Raw genomic sequence first — 16,396 nt, 5'->3', positions numbered from 1 at the left:
TTTTTCGTAATTTCCTGATGTTGTACTTTAACGAACTCCTCCTAGAGATTAAATCAGATCCACATAATATTTTGTCAGTCTAATCTTAAGGCCTTTGCGACGTTAAATTGCGAAGATCTAGAGTTTTCGTCGAAGGATGTGACCTCGGCGGCCTGACAAAAATGTAGATGTGCAAATCCAATTTCAGCCTCTGGGTGAAATATGCATCATCAGATAACTTCTGTGTAAATGATGCAGTTCCGATGTTGCTAGGCAACCACAGACAGCCTGCAGTAACTCAGGCATACAATGTCCGATCTGCCCCAAACTTCACATGTGTGATAAGAGTCCTGTCCTGAACACATGACCATCCTCATATTAGATTATTGTAATAGCGCCACCTGCTGGTAGCAGGAAGTGTGATAAAAATAAATGACTTTGACATAGTCCTCCGGCTTAAACATGCTCGAAAACTAATGAAACTTTGCACACACTTCAGAAGTGGTGAAAATGTACATGTGATGTGGGTTTCAGAATTGGGTGGGGCAAATTACTTTAACATATTCCCCCTATATTTACATACTGCCCACCGTGCTCTGTCTTCCTAAAGCCACCGGGTGGCGGTGGCACGGGTGCGAGGGCCCTTTCATCGCTGCTTGCAGCTTTAATTATTATTATTATCGATGTTGAAAATTGTGCTGCTTAATATTTCGGTGGAAACAGTGGTACATTTTTTTTAGGATTCTTTGATGAATAGAACGTTTAAAAGAACAGCATTTCTTTGAAATAAAAATAGTTATTATAAATAAAAAATGTGTTTACTGTCACTTTTGATCAATTTAATATCCTTCTTTCACAAAAAAGGAAAAAAATAAAGACAATGGTACTGACCCCTTTTGACCGGTTAACATGTAGCCTATTTTCATAATTTTGTAGACAGCATTTTATGTATGCTAAATACAATATCTGAACATTTTCAAATAATATCTTTTGTTTTCTTCACTGATCACACTTCACGTCTCATTTTAGGCATGCTCTTTCCTGACATTGCTGTTGCCTGCCCTGTGTAAATACACTAACTTTTGGAAAAACTTTGCCTTGGCAAAACTATTTATTGTGGTGGAAATTGCACCATAACTGAAAAATTGAATTATTCTTAACCAGTGGCTTGCTGACCATAGCAACTGAAAAGTAGGTGCATATATTCTGTTCTCACATATGCACTACATCTGTACATTTTATCACCCATCCCTTAAAACCTCCTTTTTGCTTTCACTTTTTCATTTGACTCAGGATTTTGTGTTTTTTCCCCTGCTAGTGAGTCAGCAGTTACGTTGCATGAGTCAGCAGAGGCCAGTGTGACCACAAACACTTCTCTCAGTGCACACTTACACACACACAGCCCACTTCTGTGATTTCAAAATGCAATGCTCACAACACATGAAGACCAAGGACGAAAGAAAGAAAGAAAGAAAGAAAGAAAGAAAGAAAGAAAGAAAGAAAGAAAGAAAGAAAGAAAGAAAGAAAGAAAGAAAGAAAGAAAGAAAGGTGCAATAAATGATAGATCAAGTGATTTAGAACATTATGCTGTTGTAATTATTTCACTAATATGCATTGCTGTGGTGTGAGAAGAAGAACATTATTAAAGGATTAGTCACCCAAAAAATGAAAATGTTGTTATTAATTACCCACCCTCGTGTCAATCCAAACCCGTAAGACTTTCGTTCATCTTTGGAACACAACTGATGATATTTTAATGAAATCTGAGAGATTTCTGTCCATTGACAGTCTACTGTAGGGAAATTACAGTTAAACCACATAAAGAGACCAATTTGCTCAATGAAGATCAGGAATCAAAGTTGAAGTTCAATTAGCTGACAAAGAGTTAACTGAAGACAAATTTCTCCACACTTCCATAGGCCATAGAAAAATGACGATCCAGCCTCAAACTAACTTAAAGGGAATTTTTCACCCAAAAATGAAAATTCTGTCATTAATTACTCACCCTCATGTCATTTAGACTTTTGTAAGACTTTCATTCGTCTTCAGAACACAAATGAAGATGCTTTTGATCAAATCTGAGAGCTTTCTGTCCCTCCATTGACAGCTACGCAACTACCACTTTGACACTTCAAAAAAGTTTATAAAGAGATCATAATACTAATCCATATGAATTGAGCGGTTCTTCATTTTTTGAAGAGACTCAATTGCGTTATATGATGAATAGATTTAATTTAGGCTTTTATTTACATACAAACTTTCATTAACTTACACATCAGTGTTTGATCCAACCCCTTCATATGCAACTACCACTTTGATGCTCCAAAAAGTTCATAAAGAGATAGTTTGGAGTGAATAATGATAGGGTGAATAAATGATGACAGAATTTTCATTTTTGGGTGAACTGGCCCTTTAAACGTAATAGTTTAAAGTGCGTTTGTCAGGTTAAATTTGTAATTATGATTAACACAAAATAGTTAGGGGAAATACACGTTTGACAAGTTGTTGTATTGTTTTGTATGATTTTCGATACCTAAAGGCAGAATATAAGATGAAAAAGTTCATTATTTTCAGTACTCACTTAAAACTGCTCCTCCGCCCAAACGGATCGCTTGACGTCACAAGAGGGAGACGTCTCCCAGGGCGCTGAGAAAGTGAGTTTGTGAGCTGTGTTGATAATTGTACGAGTGATAGAGCGAGAGAATTAGTGATTAGGACATTTATTTATTTAGTTAGCTATTTAAGTTAGGGAGTTAGTTAGGTATACGCAGGCGTATTTTCACAATGGTGAAACACAGTTAAAACCGGTCACAGAGTCCACTTTTTCCCAAAAAGCAGGTCTGTGTTCCGTGCCTGGGTCAACTTTGTTCGGACCAAACGCGCTGACTTCAGTGCTGCTTTGGTGTCCAAGACTTCGGTCATTTGCAGCGCACATTTCTTCCAGTTTTTATGTTTCCACTGTTCGATCGCGCCCGCGTGTCTGTCTGTCTGTCTGTCTCTCTCTCTCTCTCGCGTGTCTCTCTCTCTCTCTCTCTCTCTCTCTCGCGTGTCTCTGTCTCTCTCTCTCGCGTCTCTCTCTCTCACACACCAACACCAACAACCCGCGTATCTAACAGTAGTTCCGCATTAATTAATTTGCACGCTAGTTTTATTTATTTTTATACTCGTGTATTCATGGACCGAACCGTGACGCCTGTACCGTTTCGGTTCAATACGAATACATGTACCGTTCCACCTCTAAGTTATGATATACACCTGCCCAACTCTCCACTGGTTATCTTCACCAGATATTTATGTTTCTTCGATAGGAATTATTTAAATTTCTGTTTGCCTCCTCATCTGTCTCACGCCTGGGAGGCTCAAAAGTGTATGGCTGTGGGAGGATTTTGGATCTGCTCAGACTCAAAACTCTCCATACTTGAATAGAACCCTTATTTATCTAAAAAAAAAAAATGTAACCTGACATAGACACTTTAAACTGTTTTCAAAGCTTTTTAAAAGCACAATATGCAACTCTAGCGGGTTAAAAAAACTAACTGCATGCATTTTGCGGAAGAACATATGTACTTCGGCTCTCGCTCTCCCCTTCACAATAGATAATGCTTTACAATGAACTCTCTATGGCAGTTTATCTGCTCAATAAAATACCTCACTCACCGCTGAGTACTAAAACCACCGTCTCTGCGTCGCTTTTACAACAGTTCAAACCCCTCAGTTCTTGCCATCTCCGAAAATCCAAGTCAATGTTGATTTTCGTTTTATTCTATTGCTCTGTAGCGTTCTCTTTTTGTCAGCAGTCTCTCCTCTGTTCTATTTTAAAACGGGTGATTCCACAGAGGTTTCGAGATTCAGCGTGCTTTATGTCAACCTTTTTCGCTTGTTGTGACAACTAACCTCAATCCCACACCACACAGGCGTCAAAGTAGCTGGAGCAACTTTTCTCTATTAGCGGATATGACAAGAGTTATATGTGGAATGACAATTGATGGGAGATGATTCCATCAATTGAGGAAAACCCAATTAAGTGCCTAGGGAAATGGTACGATGCATCCCTGACCAACAGATGCAACATTTCTAGGACAGAGAAACAGGCAGATGCATGGCTGAGTAAGATCGAGGGGTCAGGACTACAAGGAAAGTTCAAGACTTGGCTCTTCCAGCACGGTCTGTTACCACGACTCATGTGGCTACTGACACTTTATGAAGTACCTATGACAGCAGTGGAAGGAGTCAAGAGGCGAGTGAACAAACACCTTCGCAAGTGGCTCGGAATCCCACCAAGCTTCACGTCAGTAGGGCTTTACACCAGGTCTGGTCAGGTACAGCTACCCCTATCATCAGTGGTGGAAGAGTTCAAGGTGGCAAAGTGCCGGGTCGTGATGATGTACCAAGACTCCACTGATGAAAAAGTCAGAGAAGCAGGCGTCACTACGAGATCAGGACGCAAATGGGCGGCTGACACATCAGTGGCGCAAGCAGAAAGCGCATTGAAGCTGAAGGACATCATCGGGAACCCATGCGTAGGGAGGCAAGGACTCGGGTCCACACACTTCCAGCAGTGGGGTAAAGCAGACCCAAGGCAGAGGAGGGACATGATTCAAGCCGAGGTCCGACACCTGGAGGAAGAAAGGCGCAGGTCTAGGGCCGTCGAACTTGGAGCACAAGGTGCCTGGACAAAGTGGGACCTGCCGAAGTGGAAGATCACGTGGCCTGAGATCTGGAGACTGGAGCCCTTTCGCATCTCCTTCCTGCTCCGTTCAGTTTACGACACCCTTCCATCACCAACAAACCTCCACAGGTGGGGAATGAGGGAGGACCCATTGTGTAGGCTATGCGGAGGGAGGGGAACAATGGCGCACATACTGGCAGGATGCAAAACAGCTCTTAGCCAAGGAAGATACAGGTGGCGCCATGACAAGGTTCTCGGTGAACTGGCTGACATCTTGGAGCGGGAGAGGCAGAGAAAGCGCCAGAACAGTACAAGGCCGGCAACAATCATTCAGTTCATTAGAGAAGGGGAGAAACCACCACCCCCCAAGAGGAGGAAAAAGAGCCTCTTGCAAGCAGCACAATCCTGGGAGATGATGGTGGACCTGGGAAGGAAACTAGTCTTCCCCCAGGTTGTGCAAACATCGCTGAGGCCGGACATGGTCCTTTGGTCTGAGGAGGCAAGGAAGATAATCCTAATTGAACTGACGGTGCCGTGGGAAGACGGGTGTGAGGTGGCCTATGAGCGGAAAGCCACCGAGGACCAGGACCTCGTTGAGCAGTGCAGGGCCAAAGGGTGGCAGACCTGGTTATTCCCGGTTGAGGTCGGGTGTAGGGGTTTCCCGGCGCAGTCTGTGTGGAAGACACTTACAGCTCTGGGTATAGCAGGAAGGGAGAGGAAGGCAGCTGTCCGTAGGTTGGGCGAGGCAGCAGAAAGAGTGTCTTGCTGGCTCTGGAATAGGAGGGAGGAGTTGAGCTGGGGGCCAGGAGGAGGTGGGCAGTGACTGGCCACCACTGCCGACCCGCCAACTGGAGGGTGTTGTGGTTCAGGGTCGAAACACCCCATGAAAGTTGGATGCCACCTGATGACATCTTCTCCTGGCTTAAAGCTACAGTCATGCACTACAGTCAGTGACTGAATTAGATAGCATCTGTAAAGATGTATTCAATAGTGTGTATGTGTGCACAATTTCTCGCGGAAACCATTTCAACATTTCTAAAATATAAACACTTATAATAGTCTTACAATAGTGGATCAGGGTAAGACACAAACAGGTATTTGGAAGAAGGATTGATGGTGTATTGAATAATTATTTAAATTTAGTTAATTTTGAACAAAAAAAGTTAGGCTACACAGTGTAGTACCTTAAGTTTAGCAGTTAAGTTAGACATTGAAATGTCTAAATAAAACAGACATTCACCCATCTGCTGCACAACACTGGAGCTCTGGAGGTTTTCGTAGATTCCTTAAGATATGGTTTATTTCAGAGACCAGACCACTGGTTTTCAAATTACCTGTCTGTGGGGATGGGCATACTGTCATTCATTCATTTACTTGAGCAGTGGAGCAGCACAGATTATGAAAATCCTTTTGCTCAGGAGGACAGTGAAGATATGAAAATGAGCTTTGAGAACTGCAGTTTTCTGAGGACTGTTGCCATGCCAACAATCAAATGCATGAGTTGAGGGGGGGGGGGAGCCTATAGTTGTTATGCTGCAGGGGATAAAGTAAAATATAGGCTAGAGGTTTATTTATCCTGTATTGAAATTATTTTTTGGCCCTTTGTGAGCTCTATCCATGGTGCTGAAATATGCCTCAGGGCCGGCACTATATATATAAGTTTACTTGAAAGGAAGTAAAGGCAACAGGTGAGCCACGGTGACGAATAACATCCGGCATCTGGAGACCGAGGACATGCGACGTGTATGTGACGTGCGCTGATGACGCCATCAGCAGCAGCAGAAGGCATCACTGTCGTACGGTGATCATCATTTCCAAGGTAGCCTAAGCCTACACAATGTAATTGGGCTAAGCGAACCAAAACAATACGACACATTTTCCAGATTCTTCTTAACTTTCATTTATTGGGAACTATAAGTCAAAGGCCATTAATTGGCAACATGATGACAACATAAAGAGGCTACTGTTCGAGTTCATTCGCAACGTGAAGAGAAAACTGTAGCCTAAACACTGCTTTGGATGGGTTCTCTATTAAAGAACAAACCCAAAGCAGTGTTTACGTATAGTTTTCTCACTTTGTCTATAAGTAACGAAACCATATCAATGTGACCATAGTAGCCTAGAGCCTAGACAAATTACACGTTTAATTGCATTCTTTTGAACATTTCTTATTAACATTTATATTAAACTTGACACGGAAAAAATGTACGTTCATCAAGACTGATAACTAGGCTTTGTGCACACCATCGGAAGATAACGTTCATTTCTATTGTCTGTCGCCTTAAATGCTCCGATATCGTTCCGGGATTATAGTTATAGCCGTGATGATTTTCCTATTCTTAGAATTAGAACTAGGCCTATTATTAAAACTAATTATCATTATAGTTATCGTTTTTGGTGTGAACGGTCCTTCATTTCATTGACCTATTGTTATGGCTGGCATATAGAATCAAACTAGGGCTATTTCAAACTTGTTGCATAATAAATAAATAAAAACCAGATTGATTGCAAATTATGCCAATGCCTTCTTAGTTTTCTTTTGTTTTCTTCAAACATCAAGCATGTTCTTCACTGACACTGTTGTCACTTTTGGTACACTAACTTTTGCAAAGACTTTATCTGGGGCAAAATCATTTTCACACAATTGAAATGACTCATGCTTAATTCACTTTTTGCTTTCAAAAAAGTAACAATTAATATTTCGATGAGTTTTCATAGTTAGGATTGAAAGTCTGAGTCGTGTATGCTATAAAAAACAGTGTAGCCTACAAAGTATACAAAAACAAAGTAGTCCTATATAAAATCCGTTTAAAAAGTAGCAACAATAAATTATAAAGGCATGGACAAAACTATTGTGAACTTTATTTAAAAAAAAAAAAAAAGTTGAGAAATTACACATAGGGCCCTACATGCTATGCAGCAAAACAGTGACAACAATGCACATTTAACAGCAGATATAGGTTAATACAAGTTGTTGTATAAAGTTGAGCTCCATAAATCGGCTATTTCTTGCGATATTAAGCTATCTTTTAGCTTTTTATCACTTCAGTGCTTCCTCTCGCCATTCTCAGCTTTCACCTGATGGGGCCACCCTTGCGCCTCTTGGAGTCCTCATCTCTCTCTCTCTCTCTCTCTCTCTCTCTCTCTCTCTCTCTCTCTCTCTCTCTCTCTCTCTCTCTCTCTCTCTCTCTCTCTCTCTCTCTCTCTCTCTCTCTCTCTCTCTCTCCTAAACACACACACGCCCGGATGGATGACTTCACTGTTCCGCCCGGGTTTCCTTTATGATCGCGGGATCTCCCGTATCTTACAGCAAACTTCACCTGACCGCTGGTGTAGCCGTACACTCAGCCTCGCGCTCTCTCTCTCTCACTCGCTCTCCCCAACACGACGCACTCAGCACCGAGCACTCCAGTCACTTGGAAGTTGGCGGTGCGAGGAGTCTGACATTTACGCGCGGGGATATCTACTTAAAAAAAAAAGAAGAAGTGCACTTGTTTTGCGGGGATAGTTGCCATATCCACCGTAGCTGCCTACCTACTTCAGTTCTTTAGCGCCTTCTGCGTCGCGAGCCCGTCCTTCACAGCAGCCATGTCCGAGGTTCTGCCGTACGGAGAGGGGAAAATGAACGGATACGGAGCGGACAACGATGTCAGTCAGATGTCCTTCAGCTGCGGGTTGCAGGACACCAACTCGTTCTTCGGTGCGTCGCAAGGGAAACGACCTCCAAAACTTGGACAGATCGGCAGAGCGAAGAGAGGTGAGAATGTTACGCCGATGGAAGATAACTTACTGAAGTTAAAGGAACAGAGACTTCTGTAATTTAGGCTACTCACTTTCTTATCGATGTGCAAAACAAAAGGAGATGTTAGTTAGAATGACAGCTTCGGTCATTCACTTTCATTGCACGGGGAAAAAAAGCAATGGTGACCGTCCAAAACAGTTCACAAAAAGTCATAGGCTACAGGTTTGGAACAACATCAAGGCGATCAAACGATAGAGTTCTCATTTTAAAGTGAATTATTAATATAAATGCATGTTATACGATTGGAACATTTGGTGACGTTAGGACAGATCTTCAAAACAAGCCAAAACATTTCAATGTAAAGATGTTATTCTGTCATCAGTCTTCCTCCATGTATCAATATAGGCTATTTAATGCAACCCGAGTGAGAAATTTCCGTAATTTAGGTTACATTGTTGATTTGAAAACGCATCTAATATGCATTTTAACATTTTAATTCGTTTGTGCTGCATGTGTTGAGTCTAATTGCGCAGTTTCAAAGCGCGCAAATACGCAGATGGAAGATTGTGGGTCTTAACATCAGCTGTCTATCTTCTTCTTCTTCACAGTGGTCATCGAGGACGACCGAATAGATGAGGTGCTGAAAGGCATGACCGACAAATCATCACCAGGCGTTTAAACCCGCGCGATGCCTTGCAGACATTTCAATTTTTTATCACCGATTTGAAGCACTTGTCGGTCGTGCATGTGAAGAAGATTGCAAAGAGATGGGAGGACGGTGGCACGACGCTCGAACCACGAGGAGGCTAAAAACAAAAAGGGAAAACGAGAATTAAAAAAGGGAGAGAAGGAATTTCCTTTGGGGTTTGCTGGCAATTCTCCTATACAAACGACACCCGAATGAAAGCTTTGAGGAAGATGTCGGAGACGCTGTGGTGGCTGCGCGCGCTGCGGCTCTGTGAATAAAGATGGATGGACTTGTCATTATTGTTCCACGACCATCATCTTCCAAAAGCGCTGTAAGCAACACAAAGTTGAACAACCGAAGACTGAACCGCATCTTACACTCTGTTACTATAGCTGTACAGTATCTTTGCTCAAAGACCTTGCCCTTCACACACACACGCACACAGGAATCTGCCTTGAGCGTCGACTTCAATCCGACTGCTGCTAGAGACAATGTAGACTTCACACACTCTCTCTCTCTCTCTCACACACACACAAACACACACACACACACAAATACAAATATATTGAGCTCCCATTATTGATAATTGAACTATATGTAGGCTAGGGATGGTGCAATGTGAATATTTTCTTTGGCTATATTTTGCATCATGTTCTTTTTCAGAAATTGAGAATATTATCATACACATGCCCAAAGGTGTTGAAGCGTATAGTCTTTGAAGCGTCGTTTGCTGATCTATTGTTTTGCCCTTCACTGCAGCTGATTTGCGCACCTGCGCCACGGATTCACATCATCAGTACAGCACAGAGGAACATTGTGCATTACCACCTCGTGTAATTAAACCAACATGAATGCATCTTGGTTTCTTCCAAGCCCTTTTATGTTTTATGTATTTAGATTTTTTTTTTTTTTTTTTTTTCATCAGCTCCTCATTTCTTTTGTCGTGTCCATCTCTTTGCATGAACCTTCACTCCGGTGCCAACAGAGGTGCCACCATGAATTGTATACCCTGGCACGCTTCTTTTTAAAAAAGTCATATTTGTATTTTTATATCTAAATATTTGTTATTTAAAATGATATGCTAGTATGTCGTCTTAAAGATTCATCAACAAGGATGTTTATATTTCAGAGAAAAAATCTTTAGACAGGGGCGAGAGGATAATTCAGTTTGGTTGGGATGTTTTTTTTTTTAAAGACTTGATGAATGAATGTTTCTCTGGTTTTTTGCACACCTACACATCTGTGTTGAACTACTGTTATATGGAAATCGTAAACTGTGACTTGAGCTTTGTTGAATTTGTTAGAAAAATGGCGATATTAGAAATACTGCGCTGTTTACGAATATCTTCAAATAACTTGTCACTTGACAGGTTTTTGGACATTATGTTTCTTTTGTTGATTTTATTTTATTTATTTATTTTGCTTTGTTTTGTACCATTATTCTAAGGAAACTGACTATGGTTTGTTGTGCATGAAACCTTAATACTTTTCAATAATGGAACATCATTTTATTAAGCAAAAAAGCGACAAAAAATGTCATGACATTCTAAGAATGAATCATTGCATATTAAAATACCATTTTCACTGTATTTGGTGAACTAATAAATGGTGGAAGAACATACATATATGGATTTTTGTCGTCATTTGACTGCATGACAAAGAGGTAAACAAGTCTGACACGTATCGATTTTGAGGCCCCGCTACACATGCACAGTCTGCTGGTGAACCCATCTGCATTTAGAGACAGGCCTACTGATAAACAAGACTTGATGTTTGCATCTCAGCTGAGCATATATAAAAGACAAATACTATCCATAAAATGATGAAACAAGTAGTCACATGCTTAAAAAGATGCACATGCTGTTTTAAATGACCAGATCAAGCTGTTGTCGTCTAATTAAATATTAAAGGCAGTGTATGTGATTTGTTCCAGAATTTTTTTTTTGTTATGCTGGTTGAAATTCTCTTCACATCCTGATAGCAATCACTAAGTGGTCTAATTCTAGTTTTATATATATATATATATATATATATATCGTCGGTGGAAGGTGTAGGACCATAAAATGTTTGTCCAATCATTGCATTTCGTCCGAATGCAATGATACGATGTCCTACCTGCCTGTCAACATATGTATTTCTATTTATATACCGCCACACACCCTGCTCACACAAACATCACACGTCTTCAGTGCGTTTCATGCTATGCAGAGACAGACGTCAGTCACCGAGCACCAAAACAGCAGCCACCTTTTACAGTTCCTCCTGAAAACAACGAGGTTATGCTGCGTTCACATCGTAACTACTGTCATTTGGAAGAGATGGAAACCTGTGACGTTATACTCAGAGTGGTTCGTGACTCGAAATTATGCGTTTCAATGGCAACATCATCAATGCCAAAATGAATCTGCAGCAGTCAGGTGGTACAGGTCAGCGCTCTTTAAGTTGTTTATGTTCATTATTATTGTAATGTTATGTGCTCTGAGATATGAGGTAGTTTAACGCGGTCTCGAAACACTTTTTCAAACTCTGCTATGTGTGTTCATGTGTTTTGAAGAAGGCATGGCTTTAGAGACGCTCTGAAGGAAGGGTGGGATCTCATGCTTTCAAAGCTAACTTGCTATTGCTAGCAGCTCCAAAAATTGCCGAAAATGCTTCCATATAATTCATGTTAGGATGGTCGTATTTTACCGTGGAGCTCAGTCAGAGAACTGCAATCCTCGTTCAGCCCGTTGTCTCCTCACATCTTTAGTGTAGGAGTTGTCTATGAGAATGAAACCATATGGAGAGAGCGTTCCAGGCCTGTATTTCCTAAAGGACATAGTGAAGTTTGGCACCAGTGCTGATGCCCATGTAATTACGCTCAGACTGATCTCAGGCTAAGCTCACGGCCATGGTGACAGGGAGACTGTTCGTGTGGCATAAGGCCTCATGAGAGCTTTGAGCTGTGCTGCTACATTTACTTTAGGACCTCTGCACATCGACATTGGAAGATGGATTATAGGCCTTGATGAAGCAGACTGACGGTAAATCATCTGACGGTTTCCTTGAAATCTTTAAAGGGATAGTACACCCCAAAATGAAAATGCCATGTCATCATTTACTAACAATCATGTCATTCCAAACCAGTATGACTTTCTTTCTTCACTGATCCGACAAAACCTGCAGAACATGTCAGCTGCTGTTGGTTGGCGTCTGTTAGTCCAGTGTCAATTCGCTTTTACATTGCATTCAAGGTAAATATTCTATCAGTACATGCATTCCCTGGGACTTGAACCCATGACCTTGGTGTTGCTGGCATCATGCTCTACTATGAGCTACAGGAATACTTGTTTACAGTAATCTGACTTTCCCTTTAATATAAGATCTGGCACCTTAAAAGGCTAGTTCACCCAAAAATGAAAAGTCTGTGATTTACTCGCCCTTATGTTGTTTCAAACCTGTATGAGTTTTTTCTTCTTCTATGGAACACAAAAGAAGATATTTTGAAGAATGTTGGTAATCAAAGAGTTGACCGTATAGCCATTTACTGACATGTACATAGTAGGAAAAAAATACCATGGAAGTCAATGGCTATCGTCAAATTTCTGGTAAACATTCTTCAAAATATCTTCTTTTGTTATTAACAGAAGAAAGAAACTCATACAGGTTTGGAACAACATAAGAGCGAGTAAATGATGACAGCATTTTCATTTTTGGGCGAACAGTAATCAGACTGAAAACACAATCAGGATGTTAGGGGTCCTTTCAGATGGTTTTCTCTGGCGAGCGAGGTTATTCATTTATTACTTCCAAACAGCTTGGATAAATCTATGTTTACACCGAACGCTCTGAAACATCTAGTGCAGTTAAATTTCACAGGAATATTGATGTTTTGCTTCAACACACACTCACACACAATGTGTGTGATTCAACCGCAAGAGAATCAATCGCTTTTATCCGTGATCTGTGCCGTCATGCGCCCATGAGTGACCTTTGGGTCTGTCATGTCCGATGAGTGCAATGAGGCTCAGGATCCATCTGGAAACAAGTCAGGCTTACCCTAAATCAATTAAAACTCAAATACTCATCCTATCCTGATAACATTCTATAACTCCAGTTGACCCAAGCTCAAGTTTGGCCAGTAAAATTTCAAACGATTTTTAACCTCAGTTTAACCCTCAGCGGTCATCACAGACTCCCGATATCTGTGCGTGTTGATTCGAAAAGACTCGACGAGGTCCTCGCACAGCAGAAAGTCCATCAGTCAGTTACTCAACCGAAGTCAAGGACACTCAGCTTCACCATCTCAGTCTATTAATACACCTTCATGGCTGTTGCAGTGTTCCTGAATGGCTCCAATGCCCAGGGGAATCCTTACCGCTTCACACAGGCTGCTCAGAGCTGGAGATTACTGATACACTATCTGAACAGACAGGCGGCCCGCGGCAGCTCTGGAGTGACTGAGCCACGCTGTGGCCTGACCCAATATGGAAAGCTCAACTCTCGGCAGATAATGACAGCGTGATAACGGGAGAAAGAGGGAGAGATGACATTCTAAGATTCTCAAAGAATGAGCTCTCTGCCGGTGAGAAAGACATTTGATTTAAGAGTATTGTCTTTGATTCATCCCAGCTTGTTGCTCTCAGTTGGTGCTCCTTACTTTGATCTCCCTCATTAGAGATGATAAAAAAAAATTATATCTTGCAGTAAATCCTCATTTAACACCACTGTGAGTCAAAGTGAAGGTGTTTGAACTGGATCGTATAAACCATAAATATACGGAAAATTATGGCACTGAAATAAAGCAAAACTTCTTTTTTATTTTGTCCATTTTTATCTACTTTTTATTAGGCATTGGAGAGAGACAACAGGAAATAACAAGCAAGGGGTCAAATGGAATTTGGAAACATTGCAAACCAAATTCAAACTCTCATTTACTCTGTGGCTCCGCTTTATCGTGATTATCCAAGACCAGTTGGATCCGGGTCGGTCCTGGTGGAATATTTCCAATATCCAATCATATTTCAGGATTAGGTTCAGGGCTTGGCTTGGGACTTAACATTCATATGATTATCCTATCATTTTGCTTTGATTTTAGGGATAGCTTATGGATTAGAAATAGAGTTGGATCTATGACAGGAACGTTGTTCCAGAACCTGCAGCTCTTCTGCAGTCTCAGTGACAGTCTGATATATAATATTTAAAATACATGAGTTGTCAGTTTTTTCAGTATTTATAATATATGTATTATAAATAGTCCTCAGTTGTAAGTCGCTTACAACTGAGGTTTAGTCCTCAGTTGTAAGTCGCTTTGGATAAAAGCGTCTGCTAAATGACTAAATGTAAATGTAAATGTCTATTTTGGATACATCATCTGAGATTGGTTAATTTATAGAAGCTGTATTTCACCCTTATATCAGTTCCGGAATTTAGATAATTTTAAGAAAATAATGTAAAAGTTGTAAACATTACATATTGTAAACATTTATGTTGTCATTATGTCTATATTAGCATTATATTCCTCACCCAGCTCTCTAAACATTAGCATGGGCCATTGAAAAACACATATCAGTCTACAAATACATTACAATTTAGATTTTGAAACTCATTACATAATCCTACACATAACAGAGAGATGCAGGGATAGAAGAGTTAGGTAAACAGTTTGTTTTCAACAAATAAATGAAATCAATTAGGTTTTGAAGTGCTGCCCTCTTATCCAAAAATACCCCTGCTTTGACCTTAAAAGCAGTAGTGACCAAACCCACACACCCACCCACCCACACACACACACACGCGCGCAGTCGCGCACCTCTGTCCTCAACGCAGCTTAGTGAAATGTTTACCCTAGTGTTGTCAGTGGATCGGCTGTGAGCAGGGGTTTATGTGTCTGCTATCAATACCACGGTCTATGCTGTTGCCGGCTGCCGCTGCTGGATGATGATGTAATCGTGTGTCCTGACCCCTCCCCCCAGCTGAACAACAACACACATTTGTCCCTACAGAAACATGAGCCTGAACAGGCAGATCCCAATCTTACAATAATGATATTGAAGGGACATATTATCATTTTGGATTCATTTCTTGTGGGTGCAATAATAGTGATGATTACAATCTATCTATCTATCTATCTATCTATCTATCTATCTATCTATCTATCTATCTATCTATCTATCTATCTATCTATCTATCTATCTATCTATCTATCTATCTATCTATCTATCTATCGCCTGCCCAACCATCCATCCATCTACTCATCCATCCATCGGAAATGTTGCTTTGTTGTAGGTAACAACAACTGTTTATGACATTTAAAAGCCAAATTATCCAATTAAATTTGGTGAGCACCATACAAGGACTGATTTCATTCTTCTCTAAGACAAGCCAACATCTCAGAAAATATCTTACAAGTACACTACTGAAATTACTCATAATCAAATATTCAAAAAAACATTATTGAAGATCATAAGAATGTCAAAATAAAGTAAAACTTGCATGTGGGTTTGCATTGCAAGGGTGTAAACAAAACATAATCAGCCATTAGACTAATCAGGGTCTCCTGTTCTCCGCAGCAGCTTTGTGGTGTTTAGGCAGCGATAAGTTCCTGAAGAACCATCACACAGCATGGTGTGAGGATACGATCATCACAGAATAAATCTACACCAGATACCTACGGCTCACCCGATACCAGCGGCCATCTGATACCATCCCTGGCCTGACGTCATTTCTTAGTGCTTCAGTGAAGGGGAAAGACCTGTGACTACATCATCAGCTTTCACAGGTGATACATTCAATCTGGACATGATCAACTCTGAACTAAAAGTTTATGAAACTGCTACTGGTATATTTTGCGTTTGCCATTAGTTTTTCACTGGGTTAGGGCTTCAAAATCAATCACTTAAGTATTAATTTGGGTGCATAACTCATCCCACACGAACATGAATAGTTCCGCAAATTGTGCAATTTTATTTGGAGGAAAGATCTTCCTATTACTTTTCAAAGCGATCAAACTTCCAATTTTCCCAGTAAGACAGTAAAATGGATTTTAAAATCCCATAGATTTACCTAAGACTTACCTAAGAATAAAAATATCATACTTGGAGATGGCTTATGAAGAAACCACCTAGGAACCACTTGGGACATATTAGCAACCACCTAGTAATGCCGTGGCAAACATTCACAACATAAAGTGGGTTTAAATATGCTTTGGGCTCCCCTGATTCAAGACTAACTTTCCTCTATTTACTATTAAAAATCACAGTGTAACATTTCAATCTATGTTCACATTGGCACACAGGAAGCTGTTCTGAAATTCAGGCACCTTCCTCAAGTCTTAAAA

At 40.7% G+C, this 16,396-nt stretch overlaps 2 protein-coding genes across 2 annotated transcripts in view; both read left to right on the top strand.

Annotated features, from left to right (window-relative positions):
- Positions 1-16,396, top strand: part of eif4e2 (eukaryotic translation initiation factor 4E family member 2) — a 139,607-nt gene that overhangs the window by 96,017 nt on the left and 27,194 nt on the right. The window lies entirely within an intron of this gene.
- camk2n1a (calcium/calmodulin-dependent protein kinase II inhibitor 1a) lies at positions 7,901-9,117 on the top strand. The gene is made up of 2 exons (XM_056260272.1): positions 7,901-8,405; positions 8,999-9,117. The coding sequence occupies exons 1-2, from the start codon at positions 8,237-8,239 to the stop codon at positions 9,067-9,069; spliced, it is 240 nt and encodes a 79-aa protein (XP_056116247.1). The 5' UTR covers positions 7,901-8,236; the 3' UTR covers positions 9,070-9,117.

This window comes from Rhinichthys klamathensis, unplaced genomic scaffold, assembly GCF_029890125.1.
Source record: "Rhinichthys klamathensis goyatoka isolate OS25496 unplaced genomic scaffold, OSU_Roscu_1.1 h1tg000008l_1, whole genome shotgun sequence".
Lineage (NCBI taxonomy): Eukaryota > Metazoa > Chordata > Actinopteri > Cypriniformes > Leuciscidae > Rhinichthys > Rhinichthys klamathensis.
Note: the sequence above shows the minus strand (reverse complement) of the source record. Positions and strands in the feature narration are given on the sequence as shown.

Bases quoted from the DNA above. Each gene is read 5' to 3' on its own strand.
- camk2n1a (XM_056260272.1), top strand. From the start codon at position 8,237: ATGTCCGAGGTTCTGCCGTACGGAGAGGGGAAAATGAACGGATACGGA. The intron at 8,406-8,998 runs GTGAGAATGTTA...TCTTCTTCACAG, and splicing joins GATCGGCAGAGCGAAGAGAG to TGGTCATCGAGGACGACCGA.